Here is a 25,439-nt window from a genome sequence, read left to right on the forward strand (position 1 = left end):
AAAGTACGTAATTGATTTAATTTAGTTTCAATACAATCAGTAATTAATCCATAACTTCTAAGTGGCAGCAGCCACCAATTCAGTAAACAAATATTTACCTTAAGTTTCAACTAGCTACTCTGGGGGGCTGGGGAAGCACATGAAAAAGTAACGGGCTCTAAGATAGGTATCTTGATGACTCATGTAAGTGACATGTCTAACTGCACATAACACACATGCTTCAAAAGACAAGCCAACGATGAATCAACTTTTTATTTCACTGACCAGTACTTCTCTCTCTGATGCTGTATTTAAACTCTTCAGAGTCCCCCCAAATAGCATTCAGGTTTCCTATGTCCAGAGATAGGGACCCAGAGGCAAAAACGGTCAGGCCCCAGGCTGTTTTCAGGTGGGAAGGTGGCAGACATCCCTATGTAGGTCTATGTCAGTTTTTAACTGAACCGCTTCTAAGCTCTCCATCCTGAACCTCTTCTATGGCATCTACGACAGAAATACATGCATCCTCATCAACACAACTCCACGCGGGCGGCGGCAGTGAGGGGCATTACATGGGTACCAGCCAAACTTCTCATTCGGCCAGAAACTGGACTTCTGGCTCGGTTTAATAACAAGGAGATGCATAAAACTGTGGTGAGTGTCCTGGCTCTTCCTTAAGGTGGGCTGGACTGGATGTAAATGGAAGTACTGCTCATGATAAAGCTGAATTAAGCTCTATAAAAAAATAAAGTTGCTCCTATCTCTATGAGCAGTTTCCGAGAATCCAGGAATGCCCACATCCCGTACCTCAGACATGGCCAATTCCTAATGCACAGCTACAGCGGGAAGCATAAAAATCCCTTGCTAATTTTTAGGGCGTGGGGAGGATTGGGCTCTGGGAAGACACGGGATGGATATTTTTCTCCCTTCCCCCACCTACAAAGACTACGTATCTAAACACACACTCAGACACACACACATCCATGTTCAAGGGAATTTTTCTTCCCTGACTACAGGACCCCAGGATCCAGCCTCCCCTAGGCTGAGACACAGCGCCTTTGAACTGCACAGATGTGGTGTACCAACATACTGCATAAGGCTCCTCTGTTGTCTCATAAACTGAGAGGGCAGGGGCAAAGGGCGTGGATACTCATGGGGGATTCACTTCTTGTCTGAAATCCAATCTACTCAGCAGCACTCTTAGGTCCAGGCTCTGGGAGAGGTTCTGTGGGCAGGATATGGTGGATGACCTGATGGTCCCAGCCCACTGTGGTAAGAAGGGAGTGATTGAGCGGGGACCAAGTAGCATCTCTCACAAAGTCTCTGTGGGCTCGGCTTCTAAACCTACAAGAGAACAAAGAAAAGTGTGGGCTTGGTAAGAGACAGAAGAAAAAATGAGAAATGGAAAGCACCCACTTCACCATATATATGACCTAGTCATCAGGCCATCAGTGTAGCCAGGCAAAGACGACTCCATCATCCAATCCAGTGCCCTATTTTCATAGGAGAAATGACAGCTAGAGCAAGGGTATGATGTGAGTCAGGGTCAGACAGCATCTCATGGCAAAGAAGGCAGTACCCTCAGATCTTGTGTCTGGGGCCTTTTATCCTATAGCAGGCTGCATTCCTACACGTGGTACTTGGTGCAAAAAGCACACAGTGTCCCTTTCTGAGAGATCGCTGGAATGCCAGGCTCAGGAATCCCACCCAACACCACATTCCTCTACCAGGCCCAGAGCTTGGGAGTCAGTCCCTGGAACAGGGAGATAGTCAACAGCTAGCCTGCCTCCATCACCAAGTCTCCCTGAAAGAGACAACGTGCTTTTCCGAAGGATAAAAAGACCCAGCCATCTGCTGGTCCCTCCATGACCCCTGATCATAGGGTCCGCGTCACACTTACACCTCGGAAAGGCCTGAGTCCAGCACAGCAAGTGAGCAGTCCTCACTGACAGAGGCCAGGAAGGGAGCACTAGGAGAGAAGAAGTTTGCAAAAGATCAGTTCATAGGTATCAGGACAAAATTTGACTAGGCAGTCCCCAAACCCCACGCTAAAGTGACCAGAGAAGGCAGCTTGATCCCCACTTTGCTTTAAAGCCTGACTACCACTCAGGTCTACAGTACAAGTTTCAAGGGAAGATGAGGAAAATGGAGCAAAGCTAGGGCAGAGAGCCATCCCTGCAACTAACCATCCCATCTGGTGCCTCCCTGTAGCTTCAGCAATAACCCAGAAACACAGGCTTTCCAACCACACAGCCCTAGAAGCCCATAGCATAAGTCATTTGGGGTGCTGAGCAGGAACAAGACCGTGTTTTAGCCATCTGCAGTCAGAGACCATACAACACAAAAAACGGACTACAGTCTTAAGAGATCTTTCACTTACTAGGGTCTTCAGCTAAAACAGTGTCTGTTTTAAGGAACCACCCATCAGCTAATGCTATGCCAACACAAGTATTCTCCCTCACTCTTCCCTTTCGTATCTACCAGGCCCTTGATGACAAAGAGCAGTACCTGTGTGGGGAGAACACCAGCCCAGTGACACACTGGGAGTGCACAACAGAGCTGAGGGCACAGCTTGCACTCTTGGTGTCCACAAGGGAGACAGTCCCATTCTCATCACCTGAAGGAAGAAGACGCAGTATGTCAAGAGGGTTAAGAGAATGGACTCTGGACTAGCCAGATCTGTAGTTGAATGCTGGTTCTTCAATCTTGAAAAAGTTAACTGTTCTGAGCATCCATTTCCTCTTTGGTAAAGTAGGAATAATTAGTCATTTGAGGGTTGTGAAAATTAAAACTATTGGATGAGATAACTGTTGTGTTAACTACAAACTACATCACAGAATACACAGCCAGATCACCATGTTAGCATAACCATTCCCTACTATACAGCAGGATTTCCTAGGTAACAGTCCTCCTGCTTTGTGGCCCATTGACTTCTAGCCATGAATGTAAGAGCCACAGCAAACAATCAGGAATCAAATCTTCTAGAATAAAAATTACCATGTTCTTTAAAGCTGAACTAAAATGACTTTTGGATCATCCTACCTCTGCACACCCCCATTAGCGTACTTCACTGAGTGCTCAAGTGTGCTGACAGACTGAGCAGCCAGAGCCCCGTGCACCATGGAGTGGCTTTCTTGCTTATTCTCCCCTTCCCAGAGTCAACACACAGTTGGACATGCTGCCTTACCAAAGACGAAGACTTCACTCTGCTGAGGATGCCAAGTCAGGGAGGTAGGAAGGTAGCCAGAGGCACTGCAGCCTGTGAAGGAGAGAAGAAGGGTCTGGAACAAAACTCTGACCTCAGCTTTGAGAAGAAGCTTTGGTGGTGAAGTCACTCTAAATCCCAGGAGCACCTTAATTCAGTTTCCCAAGTTCTGCTAAGGCAGTCCCATCCTCACTCTTGACCCTCACAACCTATCAGCCTCCTGCTCTTTCCAGACCTGAGTCACAGGCAAGTTTCAACGTAAAGCATGAAGTTGACAACTCTGGCCCCTTTATTCGCCCATCCAGGAAATATCAATTACACCCACCCTCAGGAACTAGCCCTTCCTCTTGGGACCCATTGCACAACATGAACCTCAGTGGGAAAGAAAGCAATTAGATCATTCATGTCAGTGACTGGGCATCTGGTAGCTTTGCCTTTGACTCTGGCCAAGGGAGGTCTCTTCCAGGTGGGTTCCTAGTACCATCATCCCACCACCAGCTCTCAGACTCACCCATCTGTGATGCTGGCTTTGGACAGCGGGTATCCCACAGTAAAATTCTATTGTCCTAGAAGAAGGAATAGAAAAAGGGCTTCACAATCCAAAAATAGCTGCTGGCCAGAAGCTGTCCATGCTAGACTTAGGTCTAAAGGGTTCGGGTGTGGTCAGGGATGGGAAGAGGAAAAGCGGCTATATCTTACCTCACCGCATGAAAGAAACACAGAATCCTTGTGGGGAGAGGCAGCAACACAGGTGACCTGCCCTGAGTGAGCTGTAGAGGAGAGAGAACAAGAAGTATGACAGAGGAGATGAAAGCAATCTTATCAAGAAGCCCAGATACTATGACGGGGTAGGAGGGAGGCTGTGAGAACTAGCCCTAGCTAGTCTTATGATGCAAATGAACAAATTCCGTGAGTTTGGATACCTAAGAGGAAATGTTGATAGCATTATAAAACCTCAGTAGACTTGCAGGAAAATGAACGGCTACAGTAGACATGAGTTTGAGTAAGTTCCAGGAGTTCATGATAGACAGGGGAGCCTGGCGTACTAAGTCCATGAGGTCACAGGGTCGGACACGACTGAGCGACTGAACGGAACAGAACTGAAAGACATGAATGGTAAAGGCTGAGTCTGATCGGTAGAGGGATTTACAGTAGAGACAGCCTAGACAGCACAAGCACACGTGCCTCCAGGTAGCGTGCGAAGACTCGCAAGGGAGTCCTGGACACTCGCAGTTTTAAGGGCATTTCTCCAAAGTTTTCTCCCCATACCAAACCAAGCAGCTGCCTGTGGTCTGCCAGCACTGCAGACCTCTACTCTCAGTCATCCTTCTCCCATGTGTAAAAGAAACACACACCTCTCCTCCTCCCCAAACTGTATCGTGGTGTGATGTTCAGAGCATAAAAACCTAAATACTAAACCAAAAGAGGGTTTTTGTAAGAGCCAAAGAAGAAAAGAAAGAGCATCTGGGTAAAATTCTGTGAAGGAGGCTGACCTTTCTTGGCCACACCACGAACACAAGTATTTAGGTACTAATTTAAAAACATTTGAAAGGGTACAGTTTTTCAAAATTCTTTTAGGGCTGCACGCTAAGAATGTTAAAGGTCATTCTAAATGTTAATTACCGGCTGTGGAAACCACCTTCTCCAAAGTGATTTAACCATAGTCTAAGATAGATGTGGCTCTGCCTTGAGATAGAAGTGTAGGTTCAAGCCACCTTCCACAGAATCCACAGAAAGCCAGCATTAAGAACAGGAATGTACTGCTCACTTGAAAGAAAGCTTTGGGGCAAGCACCATCGGGGAGGACGAAAGATGAAAAACTACGTGGGGCCTCTGCCTTTAGGGAACCTGAAATCAGTGGGGGGAATACGAATAAACACAAAGAACTGTCACAACACAGTAAATCAACAATACTTCAATTTTTTTTTAATTTAAATTAAGAAAAAAAAAAAAAGAACTAATGAAAAAGGCTGTAAGGGGCAAGTGTTTATTTAGCATTGGCCAGAAAAGCATATCATATGTCTATGAAAGAAAAGGCTAATATAGTAGACTTTGAACACTGGCATTTTAACATTATTATCTAACTGTCTGAAACTCCAGGAAACGTGTGAGTTTGTGGTTTTGCTTTGCACGTAACTGAATCATACACTTTGCAGTTAGAATTGGCAGAGATAGGCAGTGAGGGAACTAGTTATCACCTATGTCTACGTCTTTCAGTCACACATACACTAATGCCCTATACATTATCTTCATTAAGATCTGGTATCTTCATGAAGAATGGCTCCCCAAACAAAGTTAACTGCTACTGCTGTTAATGAAAGTGAGCAAAAAGAGGAAAGTTAATAGAAAATGATGGCTCTCATCCTCCAAAAACAAGAATTTATGGATAGGAATACTCTAAAAGTTCAAGATTCATGAGTATCAGAGTTTATACTTGAAGAATGCCTCAGATGTACTGTGACTGGGTTTAGGTAGCACGATATGCTTGAAGGAGGAATGACAGTAAAGAGGCTTGAATGCCATGACACAAACCTGAGATATCAACCTGCAAGCTGCAAGACACCAGTGAAAGGCCAAAGATGACAGGTCAGGAGATGACATGAGTACCACAGTCTAGGCGAGAGAAAGACTGAATGTAAACGGGAGCATAAGAAATGAAAAGGAAGGTCAGTGACCAAATGGAAAACAATTCCAAAGAACTTGGGGACCAACTGATAGAAGGAAAAAGGAGGAGTGGAAGAGGACTGAGAGTTTGAGCCTCAGGTGATCAAGAAGGTGATGAGCCTATCGATTAAAAAGATATAGGGAGATTAAGAGCTAGAGTCGACATCGGGACTTGACCATAGTTTTGGAAGAAAACTACCAGGCAGGAGAGCAAAGAATTGGTGTCACTGACATCCAAGGAAAGCCCAAAGAGCACAAAGGAGAGAATAAAAACAGAATAGCTACAACAGGGACTAAAAAGGAAAGAAGATGCACTCACCTCGGTATGAATTCAGAACCATCTGCTGAGCAAGGTCCCAAACCTTGATGCTAAGAAGCAAAGGAAACAGAGACTTCATTTGACCTATACTATATACATAAAAACACGTATTCAAATATGTATTCCTACATCTCTGTCGTCTACGGGACTACCAGTACAGTCTACTTTTACAATGGACTGCAAAATCTCTAAGAAAACCTTATAAGAAACCTTATGAAAGTGAAAGTGAAGTCGCTCAGTCCTGTCCGACTCTTTGCAACCCCATGGACTATAGCCCACCACGCTCCTCTGTCCACGGGATTTTCCAGGCAAGAGTACTGGAGTGGGTTGCCATTTCCTTCTCCAGAGGATCTTCCCGACCCAGGGATTGAACCCAGGTCTCCCTCATTGTAAGCAAGACGCTTTACCGTCTGAGCCACCAGGGAAGTCCAAGAAACCTTACAGGTATGCCATAATTAGTCACTGGGTTCTTATAATGAGCCCAAAACATTACTTAGTGAGGCTAATGTGACACCTAAGACACCCAAAGAAGGCCCAGAAACAGGAGCAATGAGAGTGGGGACCCACCAGAAGTCTTTGCTACCACTGACAGCATGTGTGCCAGAGCTCAGGACACTGACTGTAGACACGATGTCATCGTGCTCATACTTGCAGAACTTGCTGACAATGAGCGTCTCATTCTCATCCAGCTCCCACAATTCAACAGCACCTGTTGAGGGTGGGGAAGACGGTGAAGGAAACAAGCTGGGGTTACACCAAGACAGCACTTCACTTCTAGGATGCTAAGTTCTTGAGAGACAAGGATGACACCTCCACAATGATATGAACAGCACACAGTTTAGTATTATTAAATAGTCCCAGTTATTTGGACATTAATTGTCCCAGCTTTATCCTTCCATGCAATGCCTGCCAACACCTCTATTCTTTTTTTCTTTTAAACATGAAACCCTCCACTGGTTTTTCCACTAAGTCTGACATTCAAAACAAAGAAAGCAGAATGAAGACATGTAAGAAACTGGGAAGAAATGGAAAGAGCATAGACTGGTTTCAGCATCATCTTTAAGATCAATATCATCCTTGATGTTGGGTGGATACAGAGAAAAACAGTTTCATTCATGTCTTAATTTTGTTATGAATTTTGCTAGAAATTTCCACCAATTTAGAATCTTGGGACGGGTATATCCTACCCACACAGTTATTCTCCTTTGGGACCAAAACCTTCAAGCTCCCCCAAGCAAGGAGTATGTTGTTGCTATTGTTCAGTCTCTAAGTCACATCGAATTCCCTGTGACCCCATGGGCTACAGCACACCAGGCTTCCCTCTCCTTCACTAACTCCTTGAGTTTGCTCAAACTCATGTCCATTGATGAGTCAGTGATGCCATCCAACCATCAAATATTCTGTCGTCCCCTTTTCCTCCTGCCTTCAGTTTTTCCCAGCATCTGGGTCTTTTCCAATGAGTTGGTTCTTTGCATCAGTTGGCCAGTGTACTGGAGCTTCAGCTTCAGCATTAGCCCTTCCAAAGAATATTCAGGGTTGATTTCCTTTTGGATTGACTGGTTTGATCTCTCAAAAGTCTTCTCCAGCACTGCAGTTCCAAAGCATTAACTCTTTGGCACTCAGCCTGCTTTATGGTCCAACCCTCACATCCATACATGACTAGAAAAAAAAGTTGTTTTGTCTATATTGGACCTTTGTGGGCAAAGTGATATCTCTGCTTTTTAATACGCTGTCTAGGTTTATTGTAGCTTTTCATTCAAGGAGCAAGCGTCTTTTAATTTCATGGCTGCAGGCACCATCCACAGTGATTTTGGAGCCCAAGAAAATAAAGTCTGCCACTGTTTTCATTGTTTCCCCATCTATTTGCCATGAAGTGATGGGACCGGATGCTATGATCTTCGTTTGCTGAATGTTGAGTTTTAAGTTAGCTTTTTTACTCTCCTCTTTCACCTTCATCAAGAGGCTCTTTAGTTACTCTTCACTTTCTGCCATAAGGGTGTCATCTGCATATCTGAGGTTATTGATCTCTCTCCTGATTCCAGCTTGTGCTTCATCCAGCCTGTTATTTCCCATGATGTACTCTGCATATAAGTTAAATAAGCAGGGTAACAATAAACAGCCTTGACATACTCCTTTCCCAATTTGGAACCTGTCCAGTTCTAATTTTCCACACCCAGTTCTAACTGTCACTTCTTGATCTGTATACAGGTTTATCAGGTAAAATGGTCTGGTATTCCCATCTCTTTAAGAATTTTCCACAGTTTACTGTGATCCACATAGTCAAAGGCATTAGCATAAGTCAATGAAGTAGTAGATGTTTTTCTGAAATTCTCTAGCTTTTTCTATGATCCAGTGGATGTTGACAATTTGATCTCTGGTTCCTCTGTCTTTTCTAAATTCAGCTTGAACGTCTGGAAGTTCTCAGTTCACATACTGTTGAAGCCTAGCTTGGAGGATTTTGAGCATTACCTCGCCAGCATGTGAATTGAGTGCAATCGTGTGAATCTGAACATTCTTTGACATTGCCCTTCTTTGGGATTGGAATGAAAATTGACCTTTTCCAGTCCTGTGGCCACTGCTGAGTTTTCCAAATTTGCTGGCATATTGAGTGCAGCACTTTAACTACATCATCTTTTAGGATTTGAAGCATCTCACCTGGAATCCCTTCACCGAGTATGGGACATTAAAAATTGAGCCCAGCCCGACCTCCATTCCACCTGTACAGCTGAGGAGCAAGTGACCCACCTGAATCAGAAGCCACTAGGATACCTCGGTCCCCTACCCAAGTGAGGTCAGCCACTCCGGCCTCCGTCTGGACTCCAGCAGAGCAGAAACCTTCGTTCGGAGCGGCACAAGGGTCCTTGAAAAGCCAGAGAGAGCCAGCCCAGCAGCGGCCACTCAGGCTGGAAGCCCCAAGCAGAAGCGCCCCATCTAAAGGAGATACAAGATGTCAGCATGAGGAGTGGAGAGGCTCGTTTCCCTGGTAACCGCCCAGCAGCCCGCTAGATGCATCTGGACCCGAGCCCGGGAACGCGGGGCACGGCTGGGGTGAGCTCAGCGAAGCGAAGCAGGGGTCAGGCTGGCAAGCGGGGGAATCGAGGTGCGGGCTGGAAGGTTTATTCCCGGGAAGGGGCACTCCGGGGTGGGATAAGGAAACTCCCCGGCCTAGGACCCAGGCTCACCAGACCGGTACCGCGCAGCCTCCAATTGCCGCTCCATACAAGCGGGAGCATTAGGGGGAAGGTTCCACTCCCGGGCTGCCGGGGGCACTAGGGTCGGCGGTGTTTCCTTCCGCATCTCCACGGTTCCAACTTCAATCTAGACCCAGACTGGATGCCCGCCTGAGATTCAGCTCCAGGAGTCCCCACGTGGTTCCTCTCCGGCCTCCGCCCCTCTAGGCAAGTTACAGCCTCCCTACATCTCGCGAGAGCTGCTTCTAAGAGCCCAGCCGGCTTTCCCGCCTGCACCCTCCCGCAACCGGCTCTCTGCTTCTTATCGCGAGGGGTAAAAAGACGGGAAGTTGACGGAGAGGGCACGAAGTTCTCTTCTCGCGAGACTTGTGAGCGTCCATCTTGCTTCTGTCCCTGACAGTTTCTTCTGTCGGGGTCACTGGGGCGGGAAGATTGCTGTGCGAACGCTACCTGACAATGCTGTCCCGGGTGGTACTTTCTGCCGCCGCCGCAGCAGGTGAGAAGTACACACCCTGGTCCTGGATAGCAGGGTGATTGTAAAACAAGGCGTCTGTGGTTGCTTGGAGCGGGTGGGAGGAAAGGGCGTGAAGAAAAGCGCAGTGAGACTTGGGTCTGAGTGAAGAGTGAGTAGCGCCGCTCAGAAGGTGAGTGTGGGGTCCTGGGGGTAGGAATGGAGGACACATGGCCTTAGTGATTGAGTTCTGTGGGGCCGAGGAAGGGGCAAACCAGATTTCACCGTGACCTTGCTAACCTACGCTTCGTATTTTTGTAGCCCCGTCTCTGAAGAACGCAGCCTTCCTCGGTCCAGGGTAAGTGTAAGGGATGTAATATTTCCTTTGGCCCTTGCTTTATCACCTCATTTCACTTCTGGGTTAATCTGCTTTTAGCTTTAAGCCAATAATTACCTTTATTTTGGTTATATTGGAACGCTTAACGTCTAATTCACGTGTGATTCTGTAACTGCCTGGAACACTATTGTATCATCTAATAGTAGAGGTTAAGAGAAAAAGTAATGTGTGCTAACTAAACTGTTTAGAAACTGGTTTTGGTGTCTCCTGAGCCCCGCCCCTCTCCCTTGTGACCTTCAGCTAGACAGAGCTGCCGCAACCTGTATCGGGGTTGCTGCTGCTGCTGCTAAGTCGCTTCAGTCGTGTCCGACTCTATGCGACCCCGTGGACTGCAGCGTACCAGGCTCCTCCGTCCATGGGATTTTCCAGGCAAGAGTACTGGAGTGGGGTGCCATTAGATTGCATATCCAAGGGCAAGTTTTGTTAAATTGAAAAATGAAACGTGTAGTTTTTAATCTGTCTCCCAGATTCCAAATTTTACTGTCAGATCAGAGAAATTATTCAGTATTTCAGCAAATATTTATCTTGCACCTCCATAACCAAAACTAAAGAAATTATATGGTTAAGTACCTACCTTCACACAGCAGAGGAGGTAGCTATAGAGCAGTTTACAATGAGGACTCCGAAGCTGAGAGTAAACTTGGCTCCTCTGCTTAACAAGCTGTGGGACCTTAATTTCTCCATACGCAAAATAGAGAGAACAGTTTGTTATGGATTATGAGAATTAAGGGACGTTCCTGGGAACTCTAAAAACAGTGCTTGGTACATAACATGTGCTTATTATGTGCTTAATGTTAGAACCTGTTATTAATATTATGTCATAAAACATGTCAGTTTTCATTGTAATTTCTTTTTACTTCCGGACTTCATCCTAAATCTTGCAAAATTTGATAACAGTCCTGTGTCTTGAAAAGGTGGTTTTGGTTTATCTGTAGTTAAATGAAGTAAGACTAATTGGTTGCTTCCAACATTTCAAAGAAGAAAGATTCCATACAGACAAACAGCTCTTTGTTGCATAGGTAATAAATACATGTATAAGATGTGAGGAACATCCTTGATTTCTCGTTCACATTTCATATCTAATGCATTCATAAGGCACTTCTTTCTTCTTATATCCAGACTCTGACCATTCTTTCACTACCACTACTACTGGAGTATGAACCACCATCACGTTTCACCTAGGCCATTTCAGTTGTCTCCTGTCTAGTCTCCTTGAATCTATATTATTCTCCCATTACAGGCCATTATCACAGGAGTCACAGGGATTATGTCCTTTCCCCACCCTTTCCTTGCAAAACCCTCCAGAGCTGCCTGTTCCACTTGAAATAAAATCCAAACTTACAGTAACCCAGAAGGTTCAACATGAGTTGACCCCATCCTACCTCTTGATTTATCTTCTTACCTTCTGTTTTTAGCTCATTCTCAGCCATACTGACATTCTTACCATTCTTCCAAAAACTGCCAAGCTTATTGTTTCCTCGAGATCTTTGTACTTGTTGTTCTCTGTTTTCCTGGTCATTAGCTCAGATGTCACCTAATCGCCCCCAAAAAAGCCTCTCTCCCGCCCGACACATTGCTCCTTAGCCCTTTCCCTCTCTAATTTACATGGAATTTACAGCTGTCTGAAATTGTGTGTGCGCATATACATTCTCAACACTCCAAATCCCCACTAGAATGTCTAAGGCTGAGACTTTGCTTATTGTTATATTGTTGGTGCCTAACATAAGTAGAGAGTCTGTAAATGTTTTGTTGAATGAATTAAGTGTTGGCCCACAATTAGAGAAGCCTTTGTAAAGGATATACTTGAGATATTCTAAAGGCTGGTTGGTCTTGGCAGTCCTTAAGTGAAAGGCATACCAAGTAGAAGCAGCATGAGGCAGTCTTTTTTATTTTGAAAACTGTGCACGTTAAGTCTCTTCAGTTGTGTCTGACTCTGCAACCCCATGGACTATAGCGCACCAGGCTCTGTCCGTGGGATTCTCCAGGCAACAATACTGAAGTCGGTTGCTCTTCCCTCCTTCAGGGGACCTTCCTGACCCAGGGATCACACCTAGGTCTCCTGTACTGCAGGCAGATTCGTTACCATCTGAGCCACCAGGGAAAGCTGTCAGTTCAGTTCAGTTGTTCAGTTGTGTCCAACTCTTTGCCATGGACTGCAGCACGCCAGGCCTCCCTGTCCGTCACCAACTCCCAGAGTTTACTCAAACTCATGTCTCGAGTCGATGGTGCCATCCAACCATTTTATTCTCTGTCATTCCCTTCTCTTCCTGCCCTCAATCTTTCCCAGCATCAGTGTCTTTAAATGAGTCAGTTCTTCGCATCAGGTGGCCAAAGTATTAGAGTTTCAGCTTCAACATCAGTCCTTCCAATGAATATTCAGGACTGATTTCCTTTCGGATAGACTAGTTGGATCTCCTTGCAGTCCAAGGGACTCAAGAGTCTTCTCCAACACCACAGTTCAAAAGCATAAATTCTTTGGCGCTCAGCTTTCTTTATAGCCCAACTCTCACATCCATACATGACCACTGGAAAAACTATAGCCTTGACTAGATGAACCTTTGTTGGCAAATTAATGTCTCTGCTTTTAATATGCTGTCTAGGTTGGTCATAACTTTCCTTCTAAGGAATAAGCGTCTTTTAATTTCATGCCCGCAGTCACCATCTGCAGTGATTTTGGAGTCCAGAAAAATAAAGTCAGCCAGTGTTTCCACTGTTTCCCCATCTTTTTCCCATGAAGTGATGGGACCAGATGCCATGATCTTCGTTTTCTGAATGTTGAGCTTTAAGCCAACTTTTTCACTTTCATCAAGACATTCGTTAGTCCTTCTTCACTTTCTGCCATCAGGGTGGTATCATCTGCATATCTAAGGTTATTGCTGTTTCTCTCAGCAATCTTGATTCCAGCTTGTGTTTCCTCCAGCCCAGCGTTTCTCATGATGTACTCTGCATATAAGTCAAATATACAGCTTTGACGTACTCCTTTTCCTATTTGGAACCAGTTTGTTGTTCCATGTCCAGTTCTAACTGTTGCTTCCCGACCTGCATACACATTTCTGAGGAGGCAGGTCAGGTGATCTGGTATTCCCATCTCCTTCAAAATTTTCCACAGTTTTTGGTGATACACTCAGTCAAAGGCTTTACCATAGTCAATAAAGCAGAAATAGATGTTTTTCTGGAACTCTCTTGCTTTTTCGATGTTCCAGTGGATGTTGGCAATTTGATCTTTGTTACTCTGCCTTTTCTAAAACCAGGTTGAACATCTGGGAAAGCTGTAAGTACTTGCATATGGCTGGAGAGTAGGAGAATGAAGGAAGAGGAGGCTATAAAACTTGACAGGTGCTGAATCACGTATACTATATTAAGTACTTTGTTTACTATGGCCAGAAGGAGAGCCTGTTGGAGAGTTTTAAAGTCACATTTGTATTTTAAAAACTTTAAAAGCAGCAGGGGGGGACTGGGTTGAAGGGGTATTTGAGGAGAAGCCAAGAGACCAGGTTTTGATTGTTAACTTTCTTAGACAAGAGTAGCTGAGGGCTTTAGTAGCTAAGGCAGCCAGTTAGGGAGAGGCTTTGTGTCCAACTAATGTGAAGTCAAGTGGGCCTTAGGAAGCATCACTACGAACAAAGCTAGTGGAGGTGATGGAATTCCAGTTGAGCTATTGCAAATCCTGAAAGATGACACTGTGAAAGTGCTGCACTCAATATGCCAGCAAATTTGGAAAACTCAGCAGTGGCCACAGGACTGGAAAAGGTCAGTTTTCATTCCAATCCCAAAGAAAGGCAATGCCAAAGAATGCTGAAAACTACCGCACAATTGCACTCATCTCACATGCTAGTAAAGTAATACTCAAAATTCTCCAAGACAGGCTTCAGCAATACGTGAACCGTGAACTTCCAGATGTTCAAGCTTTATTTAGAAAAGGCAGAGGAACCAGAGATCAAATTGCCAACATCTGGTGGCAGATGTTGCATATTAAAACCAGATTGCTGCTTGTAATGGACAATCAGGTTTGTGAAGGAACTGAGATGTTTATTTAACCCAGATACATGGGTGTTATCTTACATAATAAATGAATAAAATTAGAACTAATCAATAGAAGTTTTAAGGATGTACATAGCAGTTCAGAGGATGAACATAGAGATATCCAACACTGCAAAAGTATGTTTCACTTAGTGGTTGTTTAGCACCCCATCACAGAGTATATTCAGAATGGTCAAAGTTCTTGCCATCAGGGAGCTCACAACATGGTAGCTATGTAATAACTAACCATTTACATAAAACTTTAACATATGCTGAGCACCGTTCAATATACTTCACATTTTTAACTCAGTTAATCCTCACAACAACCTTCTAAGGTCACATTCTTTATTTTACTTTACTTAGAGAAATCACAGATTACAAAAGCATAAATTAGAATTTGAACCCAGATAGTCTGGCTGCAGAGTCTGTGTTCTTACATATTTTAGTGCTGGTAATAGATGTGTAAGGTGCTAGACAGATGATCTATGAGATTTAACAGAGGAATTCTAGTATTGGGTAGAAGATTACATAAAGCTTTAAGTAAGTTGTTTCTCCTTGTCACAGCTAATTATTGGACCCTGGCCTTCCTGTTCTTGGTTTGTTCTCTCTCCGTTAGGACAGTGGGAAACTACCTTAATCCTCATCGCTATCCATTCTTTCTACAGTTGTTCATATGTTGTATTCTCTTTAAAGAATAGGCTTTAAATTTGTATAATTCTTACCCATAGGGTATTACAGGCAACGAGGATCTTTCACACAGGGCAGCCAAGTCTTGCCCCTGTACCACCTCTTCCTGAACATGGAGGGAAAGTTCGTTTTGGGCTGATCCCTGAGGAATTCTTCCAGTTCCTTTATCCTAAAACTGGTGTAACAGGTGAGCATTTGCCCAGTGTTTGATAGTATGTTTGGATGCTCTTGTTTATGTTAATCTAGAATTTTAGTGGCTTCTTACACCAGAAAAATCAAGTCAGCTGTTTTCAAAAGTAAAGTGCGGAAGTGATTCAGTGTAACCATTGATTTGATTGCTTTAACTTGTCTTTGGACAATTTTGTCCAAATTACTTATTTTGTTGGGGCTTTTAACTTGATTTTATAGCATTGTCTCTATTTGTTGATACACCAAATTTATTGAATGCCTGCCCTATCCTAGGCACTGTTCTAGGCATACAGTGGTGAACTAAAGTGCCTGCCATCATGGAACATACTTTGTTTTATAGGATAGACAATAAAGAAATGAGAGTAATTAGGGAATTTTTTGGCAATCCAATGGTTAGAACTTGTGCTTTCACAGCAGCGGCCCAGGTGTGATCCCTGATTAGAGAACAAAGATCCCTCAAGCCATGTGGAATGCCCGCCCCCCAAAAAAAAGAGTAACCATAAAATATACTTTTAGGTACTGATGGAAAGAACTATGGATAAAAATAAAGCCAGGTAAGGCAATAGAGACTATGTATTATATGTGTAATTGTGTGTGTGATTATGAAAAAAGAACTGGGCCGGACTTACCAGTTTTTTTCCTTTTAAAAAGGCCTAACCTGTCCTGAAATCTTTGATTTTTGTAATGCAATATGCTTTCACTTTATTTAATGTGTATAACAGTTCTATGAAGACATTTGTATTACCCAGAAGAACTAGAAGACAACTTGCTGAGGTTTATTCTCTTTAGTGACTAAGTAGCACTTAAACATGGGTCCTCTAGTTAAGTTTAGTGTACTGTTTATTACACACGCTGCTTCTCTTGCTGTATCCAAATACAGCTATGACCATGAAACACTGGGTATCAAAGATTTTTTTTTTAATCTCTCCAAGGAATGACCTAAAATAGCTTTTCCATAATTAAAATTGTGAGAAACATCAGATCTCCATAGGTGATAAAAATGCTGCATGTGATAGGCCTTTTTTTAAATAAATTCACATTTAAAATGTATACACTAAAGGCAGATTTTTTTTTAAGTGACCTGTTTAAACTTTGTATGGGAAACTGGGTAAAACACATTTAAGATTGTAACCCTTTTATTCTCATAGTATGTCCTAACATCCTTTGGTACTTGTATTGTGTAGAAACACTGCAAACTGCTTCCCCTAAAGATCTGTCTTAAGTCCTACATAGCATCTTGTGAGTCACAGAGGAAAATCCTAAAGAAAGGTGCATGATGGTTTGTATCCTTTCAGAATTCATGACCTGGTTAAAGAAAAAGATGGCCATATTAGAAGCATTATAATAAGGTGCTACAAGAAGTGAAAGTCCTGTTACTTAGTTCTTTTACTTACATGCTGCTTTATAGTTGTGTCTGTTTTGTTTTCTTTGCTTATTTCCAGTGTCAGATTCACATTGAGTAAATAGGCAAGAGTGGATAAATTTTATTCTGACCAGTGTCCCCCCCACTTAATTAATAGTATATTTTGCTACACAAATTATTCTTAAAGTAACTTGACATTTTTATAAACTACTTCCTGTTTGTTAAGCAGTTGTACTAGACCCTATATGCATTGTTTTTTAGTTACATCAATTCTGTCAAGAAGATACTATTCCCATTTTACAGTTCAGGAAACTGAGCTCAGAGATCATCTGCATTGTCCAGCATTAAGTCCGGATTATCGTCCTTTCAGTTGTACCTTACTGGTTCTCATCTAGGCTTTGATCTTTGAATATGATTGTTTAAAATCATTATTAACTTTGCTTAACTGGGTACATGTATTAATGTGGCCGATTCCCTTCTCTGTTCACTTGAAACTATTATGCTGTTGTTAACTGACTATCAGTTCAGTTCAGTCGCTCAGTCATGTCTGACTCTTTGCGACCCCATGAATCACAGCACGCCAGGCCTCCCTGTCCATCACCAACTCCCGGAGTTCACTCAAACTCACGTCCATCGAGTCGGTGATGCCATCCAGCCATCTCATCCTCTGTCGTTCCCTTCTCCTCCTGCCCCCAATTCCTCCCAGCATCAGAATCTTTTCCAGTGAGTCAGCTCTTCGCATGAGGTGGCCAAAGTATTGGAGCTTCAGCTTTAGCATCAGGCCTTCCAAAGAACACCCAGGACTGACCTCCTTTAGAATGGACTGGTTGGATCTCCTTGCAGTCCAAGGGACTCTCAAGAGTCTTCTCCAACACCACAGTTCAAAAGCGTCAATTCTTCAGCACTCAGCTTTCTTCACAGTCCAACCCTCACATCCATACATGACCACAGGAAAAACCATAGCCTTGACTAGATGGACCTTTGTTGGCAAAGTAATGTCTCTGCTTTTGAATATGCTATCTAGGTTGGTCATAACTTTCCTTCCAAGGAGTAAGCGTCTTTTAATTTCATGGCTGCAATCACCATCTGCAGTGACTTTGGAGCCCCCCAAAATAAAGTCTGACACTGTTTCCCCATCTATTTCCCATGAAGTGGTGGGACCAGATGCCGTGATCTTGGTTTTCTGAATGTTGAGGTTTAAGCCAACTTTTTCACTCTCCTCTTTGACTTTCATCAAGAGGCTTTTTAGTTCCTCTTCATTTTCTGCCATAAGGGTGGTATCATCTGCATGTCTGAGGTGATTAATATTTCTCCCAGCAATCTTGATTCCAGCTTGTGCCTCTTCCTATACCCCAATACAAAATAAAAAGTTTTAAAAAAGAATAAAATAGGAAAAAAAAACCTTTACCTTCAACTAATTAAATGCAGAAATATCTCTCAGTCTTACCCTTTTAGACATAGCATATCTATCATAAAATAACTCTTTTTTTCCTTTTAGGACCCTATGTGCTTGGAACTGGGCTTATCTTATATTTACTCTCCAAAGAAATATACGTGATAACTCCAGAGACCTTCTCTGCCATATCAACAATAGGGTTCCTTGTCTATGTAGTTAAAAAATATGGTGCCTCTGTTGGGGAATTTGCTGATAAACTCAATGAGGTAAGAATCATAAATCTTACTTCCCATTTTAGACAGTACTAGAAACATCAAAGCCATCAAGTGATAGGAACAAAGGATAAAAAAATGAATCTGATTATAATGATTTCAATTATAAATGTTAGTTAATTACTAATTTGAGATAAATTTTTAAAAACTACCAGACTTTCTCTAGCTTTTCCGTGGTTTTATTCATTCAGCAGGATACTACGTAGGTACTGTGAGCAACTCTTGTTAAGGATTGGTGCAGTTCTCTGTATGTAAGGGTATTTTCACAAGTGAAGAAGTATAAAATGAATCTTTTTATTACCCTTGATACTTTCACTAATCTTTATTGTAAATATCATAATTGCAGCAAAAAATTGCCCAACTGGAAGAGGTGAAACAGGCGTCCATCAAACAAATCCAGGATGCTATTGATATGGAGAAGTCACAGCAGGCACTGGTTCAAAAGCGCCATTACCTTTTTGATGTTCAAAGGGTAGGTTTCAGAACTTTCTCAGACGAGTGAAATTACTCATTTGTGTATATTTAAAACAAAAATTTACAATCATATGAAGGTTGTATAGTCTGAGCATATTTTACTTGGAAAAAAGAATATTTGGGTGGGGATTGGCTGTTATAGCTATTTAGACATCTAAGACCCCTCACGTGGATAAATAATTAGAATTATTACTCTAAAACTAGAGAGAATAAAAAGTATAAAAGAACACATTTTTAAATCCACACAGAAAGCCGATTTAAAAATGACATTCACTGTAAAATACAGTAGGTGAAATACATGCTATGCATTTCAAGCATGCATGTTATAAGAAAGTCTTATGACATAACAGGATCCCTAAAGATACTTAGCACATTATGTTTGAAATCCCCAGAAATCTCTTCATGCATAGGTTACAGCCGGAGAACTGTTCCTGCATCATAACTAATATGTCACACAAAGCCTGGCTTTTGAAGATGTTGCTTTTTGTAAGAATCAAATGATAGTGGTTAAAATTTTTATTTATTTATGAAATACTTCAGTTCAGTCGCTCAGTCGTGTCCAGCTGTTTGCGACCCCATGAATCGCAGCACGCCAGGCCTCCCTGTCCATCACCAGCTCCTGGAGTTCACTCAGACTCAGGTCCATCGAGTCAGTGATGCCATCCAGCCATCTCATCCTCTGTCGTCCCCTTCTGCCCCCAATCCCTCCCAGCATCAGAGTCTTTTCCAATGAGTCTTAAGTATGAAATACGTAATAGATATATTTTAAGTGTGGACACTGGTCAAGGCAGGGTGCTAGGATAACAGCAGAGAACAAAACCAGGTCTGCTTTCTTGGTGCCTACTTTCTAGCCAAGGGTTGAGAAAAGGAAAGGAAAAAAAAATTAAGCAGATATGAATGTCAATTTGTGTGAAGTACCTGTAGAATGATGAATTTATGTTAAAGGAAAAGAAATTTTAGGAGGAGGGAGTTAACTGTTTTGTTCGGCAGTTTAGAAAGGCTTCTGATGTGATATTTGAACCCGATGTCTGAGGAAATAGTATCGCAGACAGAGGGAAGCACAATCACAAGGGCCCTAACCCTGGAAGCTTGCTCGGCATAGACAAGGGAAAGTGAAAAGGCCACCACAGCTGCAGCAGAATGGGTGAGGAGGAAGGTAAGAGGAAGCAAGGAAGAGAGTGGCCACGGGCTGGATCATATGAAGTCTCATAGGCTTCTATGAGAACTTTGACTTGTACTCAGAATGAGAGAAAGTCATTGAATCTTTTAGGCAGAGGAGTGATATGAACTCACTGGTGTTTTGAAGAATCACTCTGATGGCCTTGTTGTAAATAGCCTTCAGTCTTGCATGTGTTGGTTTGAAATGCCTGTGAGTTAGCCAAATAAGAGCTATTAGATACAAGAGTCTGGAATCACTGGGGAGAGTTTGGAAATCATGAGCTTACAAGTGGCACTTAACAGCTGTAAGACTGGAACAAGAAGGAAAATAACTGGTGGAAACAAGGATTAATTTGTAATTGCCCTTCTTAATGGTCAAGTAATAATGGGCCTAAAAATTTGGCATCGGATTTAGCAGTATGAAGGTTGGAGACCTTGATGAGGGCTGTTTTAGTGAAGTAGTTGGAGTAAATTAAAGGAAAAAAATAGAAGAGGAGAATTGGAGTCTGGGTATAAATCACTGTCAGAATTGTGAAGGAGTTAGAAATTGTTGGGCAAAGAAATTAGTAGCTCAGAGGAGAGGATTTAGTAATCAAAAGAGATTTTTTAGAAGATAGAAAGTATAATTACATGTTAGGATCTGATAGAAATTAGTAGAGAGAAAATTTGATGCAAGAAAGGAGTATGCATAGGGAGGAATTTGCTAGAGCAGTGTCCTTCGGTAGGGCTAGGGGGCTTGGCGTACGCAGGTGGAAGGGTTGGCTTCAAGAGCATCAACAGTTTACATAGTTAAAGCAAGGCAAAGTATGTGAGTATGGGTTCAGGTAGATTAGCTGATATAGTGGTACAAGTTTGTGAAGTTGTTTCCTTTTTCTCAGTGAAATAGGAAGTTAGGTCATTTGCTGAACAGGAAGGCAGTCAAGGTAGTATTTGAGATTTGAGGAGAAAGAAGATAGGGCCTACCTGAGCTTAATATCTCAAACTGTTATACTTAACAGGGAGATGTATAAGGATTCTCATTACAGACTAGAAAATGACAATGTCCCTGTCACTTTGTTGATTATTATTCTGGAGGCAGTAGCTGATACTAGAGAAGAAAAAGAAAAGGTATAAAAACTAGAAATGAAACCTTAAGAGAAGAAAAAGACAATTTGAAAAACAATACAATACGTTTGGAAAGACAAGATGTTTCCAATAAGACAACAAAATCCAGAAACTTGGGTAGTGATGGGTGTTAACTCATTCTGGTGATCATTTCACAATATGTACAAATACCAAATCATTGCGTTTGTATACCTGAAATTAATACAATATTGTATGTCAGTTATACCTCAATTTTCAAAAATCCAGAAAACTATAGGAGGAAAAATTATTAAGTTAATCTCATTTTTAAAAATTTAAATTTTGCATGTAGAAATTACCATAAACCAAAGTTAGAGATAAAAGGACACTTGCATTCCATGTGACACAAAAGGGTAGTTACCTTAGGATAGACCGACATTCCAGGAGAAAACTAGGCGTAGGACATGAACAATTTATAACGGTATAAGTAAATGTAAATGACTTCTAAGTATATAAATTTTCTCCTTATATAATGACAGTTAAAATTGATAATTTTTTTCTGCTTATCAGAATGGCAGAAAGTAAAGGTTTTATAAACACTGTTGATCAGGCTCTTTGTGTTGCTGATGAAAGAATGGAGCAGTACAACTTTTCTGTGGAATTTGACAGGGTTAATCACAATTTAAAATGGATCTTTAAGAGCATGGCTTTTGTAGCCTGACCCCTCATATTCAGGCCTTGGCTTCATAATTCAATGACCCTGTAACCTTAGACAGATTCCTTGGTTTCTGCCTCAGTTTTCCTCACTGTAAAATGAATGTAGTAACTATCCTGTGGTGTGATTTTAAGATGTAATTGAATTGACACAGTGTTTAGAAGATAGTAGATACTCAACAGATGTTAGCTATTATTTGACCCAGCAGATATTCAGACATAACTGCAAAGATGTAAACTGCAATATATAGTTGAAAGAATTAGAAGCAACCTGATCTGTTAATAGAGCTTGGTTAAATAAATTATGTGTTGTGAGACACAAAAATAGTAGAATCCAATATAAGTTTTAAAACTGAGATGGGTCTATATGTCATAACCAGTAAAAGTGATGTTTATGTGTGTACATATACGTATGTTTGTTTATTAAGTATTTCTGGGAGAAAATACAAGAAATATAGGAAGATGATAGCCTATGAGGGGGCTGGAGAGGGCTTAATTTTTTACCGTATATACTTTTAAATATATTTTTACTATATGCTGTTAGTTTTTTTTAAACTGGATGCATGTATTACCTGTTCATATTAAACAAATGAACTTTGCATAAAATACAGTTAAGTGGTAGCTGTTCTAAGAGGCAGAATCCTCAGAATGGAAGTAATCCTTTGTGCAAACAATTTTCATCACTTCTTAATTTTCCTTCAGAATAACATTGCTATGGCCTTGGAGGTTACTTACCGGGAACGGCTGCATAGAGTATACAGGGAGGTAAAGAATCGCCTGGACTATCACATCTCTGTGCAGAATATGATGCGTCAGAAGGAACAAGAGCACATGATAAACTGGGTGGAGAAGCATGTGGTGCAGAGCATCTCTGCACAGCAGGTACATGATGTTTCAAAGCTTCTGGAGTTGTATTGATAACTCTGATATATAGGGATAGCTGGCAGGGAGTCTTTAGCCTAGCAATAATGGGATAGCCCTGGCTCATTTTCCTGGTTAGTAGTAACCTAGAAAGTGCTGCACAACTGCCATGGTAGGTTTCCTCCTTCCTCAGAGTCTGGTTACCAAAAGAACTCTCACTCATAGTGGAAAGGTCATTGAGAACACTCGTTATAGCCCACTTATGTTCAGGTTCCATCATCTGGGAAACATTAACCAATATCAGTTCAGTTCAGTCACTCAGTCGTGTCCGACTCTTTGCGACCCCATGAATCATAGCATGCCAGGCCTCCCTGAACTCCCGGAGTTCACTCAAAGTCATGTCCATCGAGTCGGTGATGCCATCCAGCCATCTCATCCTCTGTCGTCCCCTTCTCCTCCTGCCCCCAATCCCTCCCAGCATCAGGCTCATTTCCAATGAGTCAGCTCTTCGCATGAGGTGGCCAAAGTACTGGAGTTTCAGCTTTAGCATCATTCCTTCCCAAGAACACCCAGGGCTGATCTCCTTCAGAATGGACTGGTTGGATCTCCTTGTAGTCCAAGGGACTCCCAAGAGTCTTCTCCAACACCACAGTTCAACAGCATCAATTCTTCGGCACTCAGCTTTCTTCACAGTCCAACTCTCACATCCATACATGACTACTGGAAAAACCATAGCCTTGACTAGACAGACCTTTGTTGGCAAGGTAATATCTCAGCTTTTGAATATGCTATCTAGGTTGGTCATAACTTTCCTTCCAAGGAGTAAAGCATCTTTTAATTTCATGGCTGCAGTCACCATTTGCAGTGGTTTTGGAGCCCCAGAAAATAAAGTCTGACACTGTTTCCACTGTTTCCCCATCTATTTCCCATGAAGTGGTGGGACCAGATGCCATGATCTTCGTTTTCTGAATGTTGAGGTTTAAGCCAACTTTTTCACTCTCCTCTTTGACTTTCATCAAGAGGCTTTTCAGTTCCTGTTCACTTTCTGCCATAAGGGTGGTGTCATCTGCATATCTGACCAACATTCTTCTTTGTAAAACAAAAACTGAACAAGTCTATTTCTGAGCCTCTTCCATTTTCTAATTCTGTGATGTCTATTCCATTTCCTCTCCTCAGCTGCTAAATTCATTGATCTTGAACAGAAATGTTTTCTATTTTTATCTATATTTATTTTTATTTACTTGTTTATCACTTGATTTCTTCTTTCCCAAATAAAGAGTATACTTAGGCATTTCTGGTTACTTTCAGCATAACCATGCCGGGCTGGAGAAAAATAGGGTCTATCGATATTTAATGAATTGGTTTTTTAAATTATACTCTTTTATATAAAAGTGATATACTTATTTAAGAAATTTGGAAAGTACAAAAGAGACAAAAACTATTCTTTCTTAACAATGTTTATCACTAATGTTTGTTAGGTTGGCCCTTTTCAAGCAAGTATTAGCTGTAAAATATAACCAGTGGCACATGATTACAGGATTATCTAGCTTCAACCTCTAGACAGGTTTCACTCATAAAAGCTATGAGCAGGGCACTTTAACTATTCTCTGGTTTTGCTTTATTAAATAATTGATTATCCCCTTTGTAAAGCTGGAATCAAGATTGCTGGGAGAAATATCAATAACTTCAGATATGCAGATAACACCACTCTTATGGCAGAAAACGAAGAGGAAGTAGAGTCTCTTGATGAAAGTGAAAGAAGAGAGTGAAAAAGTTGGCTTAAAACTCTCAGCATTCATAAAATGAAGATCATGGCATCCAGTCCCATCACTTCATGGCAAATAGGGAAGCAGTGGAAACAGTGACAGACTTTATTTTCTTGGGCTCCAAAATCACCTCAGATGGTGACTGTAGCCATGAAATTAAAAGACGCTTACTCCTTGGAAGAAAAGCTATGACCAACTTAGACAGCATATTAAAAGACAGAGACATTACTTTGCCAACAAAGGTCCATATAGTCAAAGCTATGGTTTTTCCAGTAGTCATGTATGGATGTGAGAGTTGGACTGTAAAGAAAGGTAAGCGCCAAAAATTAATGCTTTTGAATTGTGATGTTGGAGAATCTAACTCTCGAGAGTCCCTTGGACTGCAAAGACCAAACCAGTCAATCCTAAAGGAAATCAGTCCTGATTATTCCCTTATAAGGACTGAAGCTGAAGTTCCAGTATTTTGGCCACCTGATGCGAAGAGCTGACTCATTAGAAAAGACCCTGATGCTGGGAAAGATTGAAGGCAGAAGGTGAAGGGGAGGACAGAGGATGATTTCTAAGTCAGTAATCCATCTTGAGATTCTATAGTAACCTTAGTGTTTTATAGGAGGTATCTTTTAGAATGACAGTGTTATTAGACAAGGTCTAACCAGCTTTCTCTTTCCTTATCACAGGAGAAGGAAACAATCGCCAAGTGCATCGCAGATCTAAAGCTGCTCGCAAAGAAGGCGCAAGCTCAGCCAGTTATGTAAACACATCTGTCCCTATTGAGACAGCTAGAAACAGTTGACTGACTAAATGGAAACCAGTCAATGTGATAAAATCTTTCTGTATTGTTATCTACTGAAGTTACAGTTTACCTTTCCTATAAATGAAAAGTTTTGAGTCTGATACAGTGAGAGAATTGAAACAATCTATTGGCCAGTAAGATCTTTCTCTGATTCATCTTGCTGTACATTTTGAGTTGTCCTGTGATCACTTTTAAATAAGCAGTTTCTTTGAATAAAATTTGGTACCTGGCTAAAAATTACCAAAGTTATAGTTTAAATTTGTAATTAATTCAGCCATCTTAACAATAAAGTGACAGTTGAAACAAAGGTTTTCAGGATGCATAATTTTCTGAAATATCATTTCAACATTTATTGGTAAAAATTAAAGATGTCACTGAACTGAATCTTATTTATATAATTTTTAATGGTAAGCTATTTCTTGCTGCTAGGTTATGGGGCATCTAAAGCTTCTAAGTATTCTTAAAATGGCTAAAGGAAATC

General features: G+C 41.8%; 2 protein-coding genes across 2 annotated transcripts; one reads left to right on the forward strand and one right to left on the reverse strand.

Moving 5' to 3' along the window:
- Nucleotides 1-9,667, reverse strand: WDR77 (WD repeat domain 77). Its single transcript, XM_069599956.1, has 10 exons — nucleotides 9,347-9,667; nucleotides 8,910-9,095; nucleotides 6,732-6,873; nucleotides 6,165-6,214; nucleotides 3,881-3,951; nucleotides 3,693-3,747; nucleotides 3,164-3,235; nucleotides 2,485-2,593; nucleotides 1,877-1,945; nucleotides 1-1,320 (listed from the first exon to the last, which is right to left on the reverse strand). The coding sequence occupies exons 1-10, from the start codon at nucleotides 9,459-9,461 to the stop codon at nucleotides 1,161-1,163; spliced, it is 1,029 nt and encodes a 342-aa protein (XP_069456057.1). The 5' UTR covers nucleotides 9,462-9,667; the 3' UTR covers nucleotides 1-1,160.
- ATP5PB (ATP synthase peripheral stalk-membrane subunit b) lies at nucleotides 9,241-25,198 on the forward strand. The gene is made up of 7 exons (XM_069599967.1): nucleotides 9,241-9,851; nucleotides 10,128-10,164; nucleotides 14,952-15,097; nucleotides 17,961-18,124; nucleotides 18,477-18,602; nucleotides 22,241-22,420; nucleotides 24,843-25,198. The coding sequence occupies exons 1-7, from the start codon at nucleotides 9,812-9,814 to the stop codon at nucleotides 24,918-24,920; spliced, it is 771 nt and encodes a 256-aa protein (XP_069456068.1). The 5' UTR covers nucleotides 9,241-9,811; the 3' UTR covers nucleotides 24,921-25,198.
- Nucleotides 25,199-25,439: the final 241 nt, after the last annotated feature.

The sequence above is a fragment of the Ovis canadensis genome, chromosome 1 (assembly GCF_042477335.2).
Source record: "Ovis canadensis isolate MfBH-ARS-UI-01 breed Bighorn chromosome 1, ARS-UI_OviCan_v2, whole genome shotgun sequence".
Lineage (NCBI taxonomy): Eukaryota > Metazoa > Chordata > Mammalia > Artiodactyla > Bovidae > Ovis > Ovis canadensis.

Excerpts from the sequence above, each read along its gene's own strand:
- ATP5PB (XM_069599967.1), top strand. The coding sequence starts at position 9,812 with ATGCTGTCCCGGGTGGTACTTTCTGCCGCCGCCGCAGCAG. Across the intron at positions 18,603-22,240 it reads ACCTTTTTGATGTTCAAAGG|AATAACATTGCTATGGCCTT; the intron begins GTAGGTTTCAGA and ends ATTTTCCTTCAG. Across the intron at positions 22,421-24,842 it reads AGAGCATCTCTGCACAGCAG|GAGAAGGAAACAATCGCCAA; the intron begins GTACATGATGTT and ends TCCTTATCACAG.
- WDR77 (XM_069599956.1), bottom strand. The coding sequence starts at position 9,461 with ATGCGGAAGGAAACACCGCCGACCCTAGTGCCCCCGGCAGCCCGGGAG. Across the intron at positions 6,874-8,909 it reads CCTAGTGGCTTCTGATTCAG|GTGCTGTTGAATTGTGGGAG; the intron begins GTGGGTCACTTG and ends CACCCTCAACAG. Across the intron at positions 3,236-3,692 it reads AAAGCCAGCATCACAGATGG|GCTGCAGTGCCTCTGGCTAC; the intron begins GTGAGTCTGAGA and ends TCTCCTTCACAG.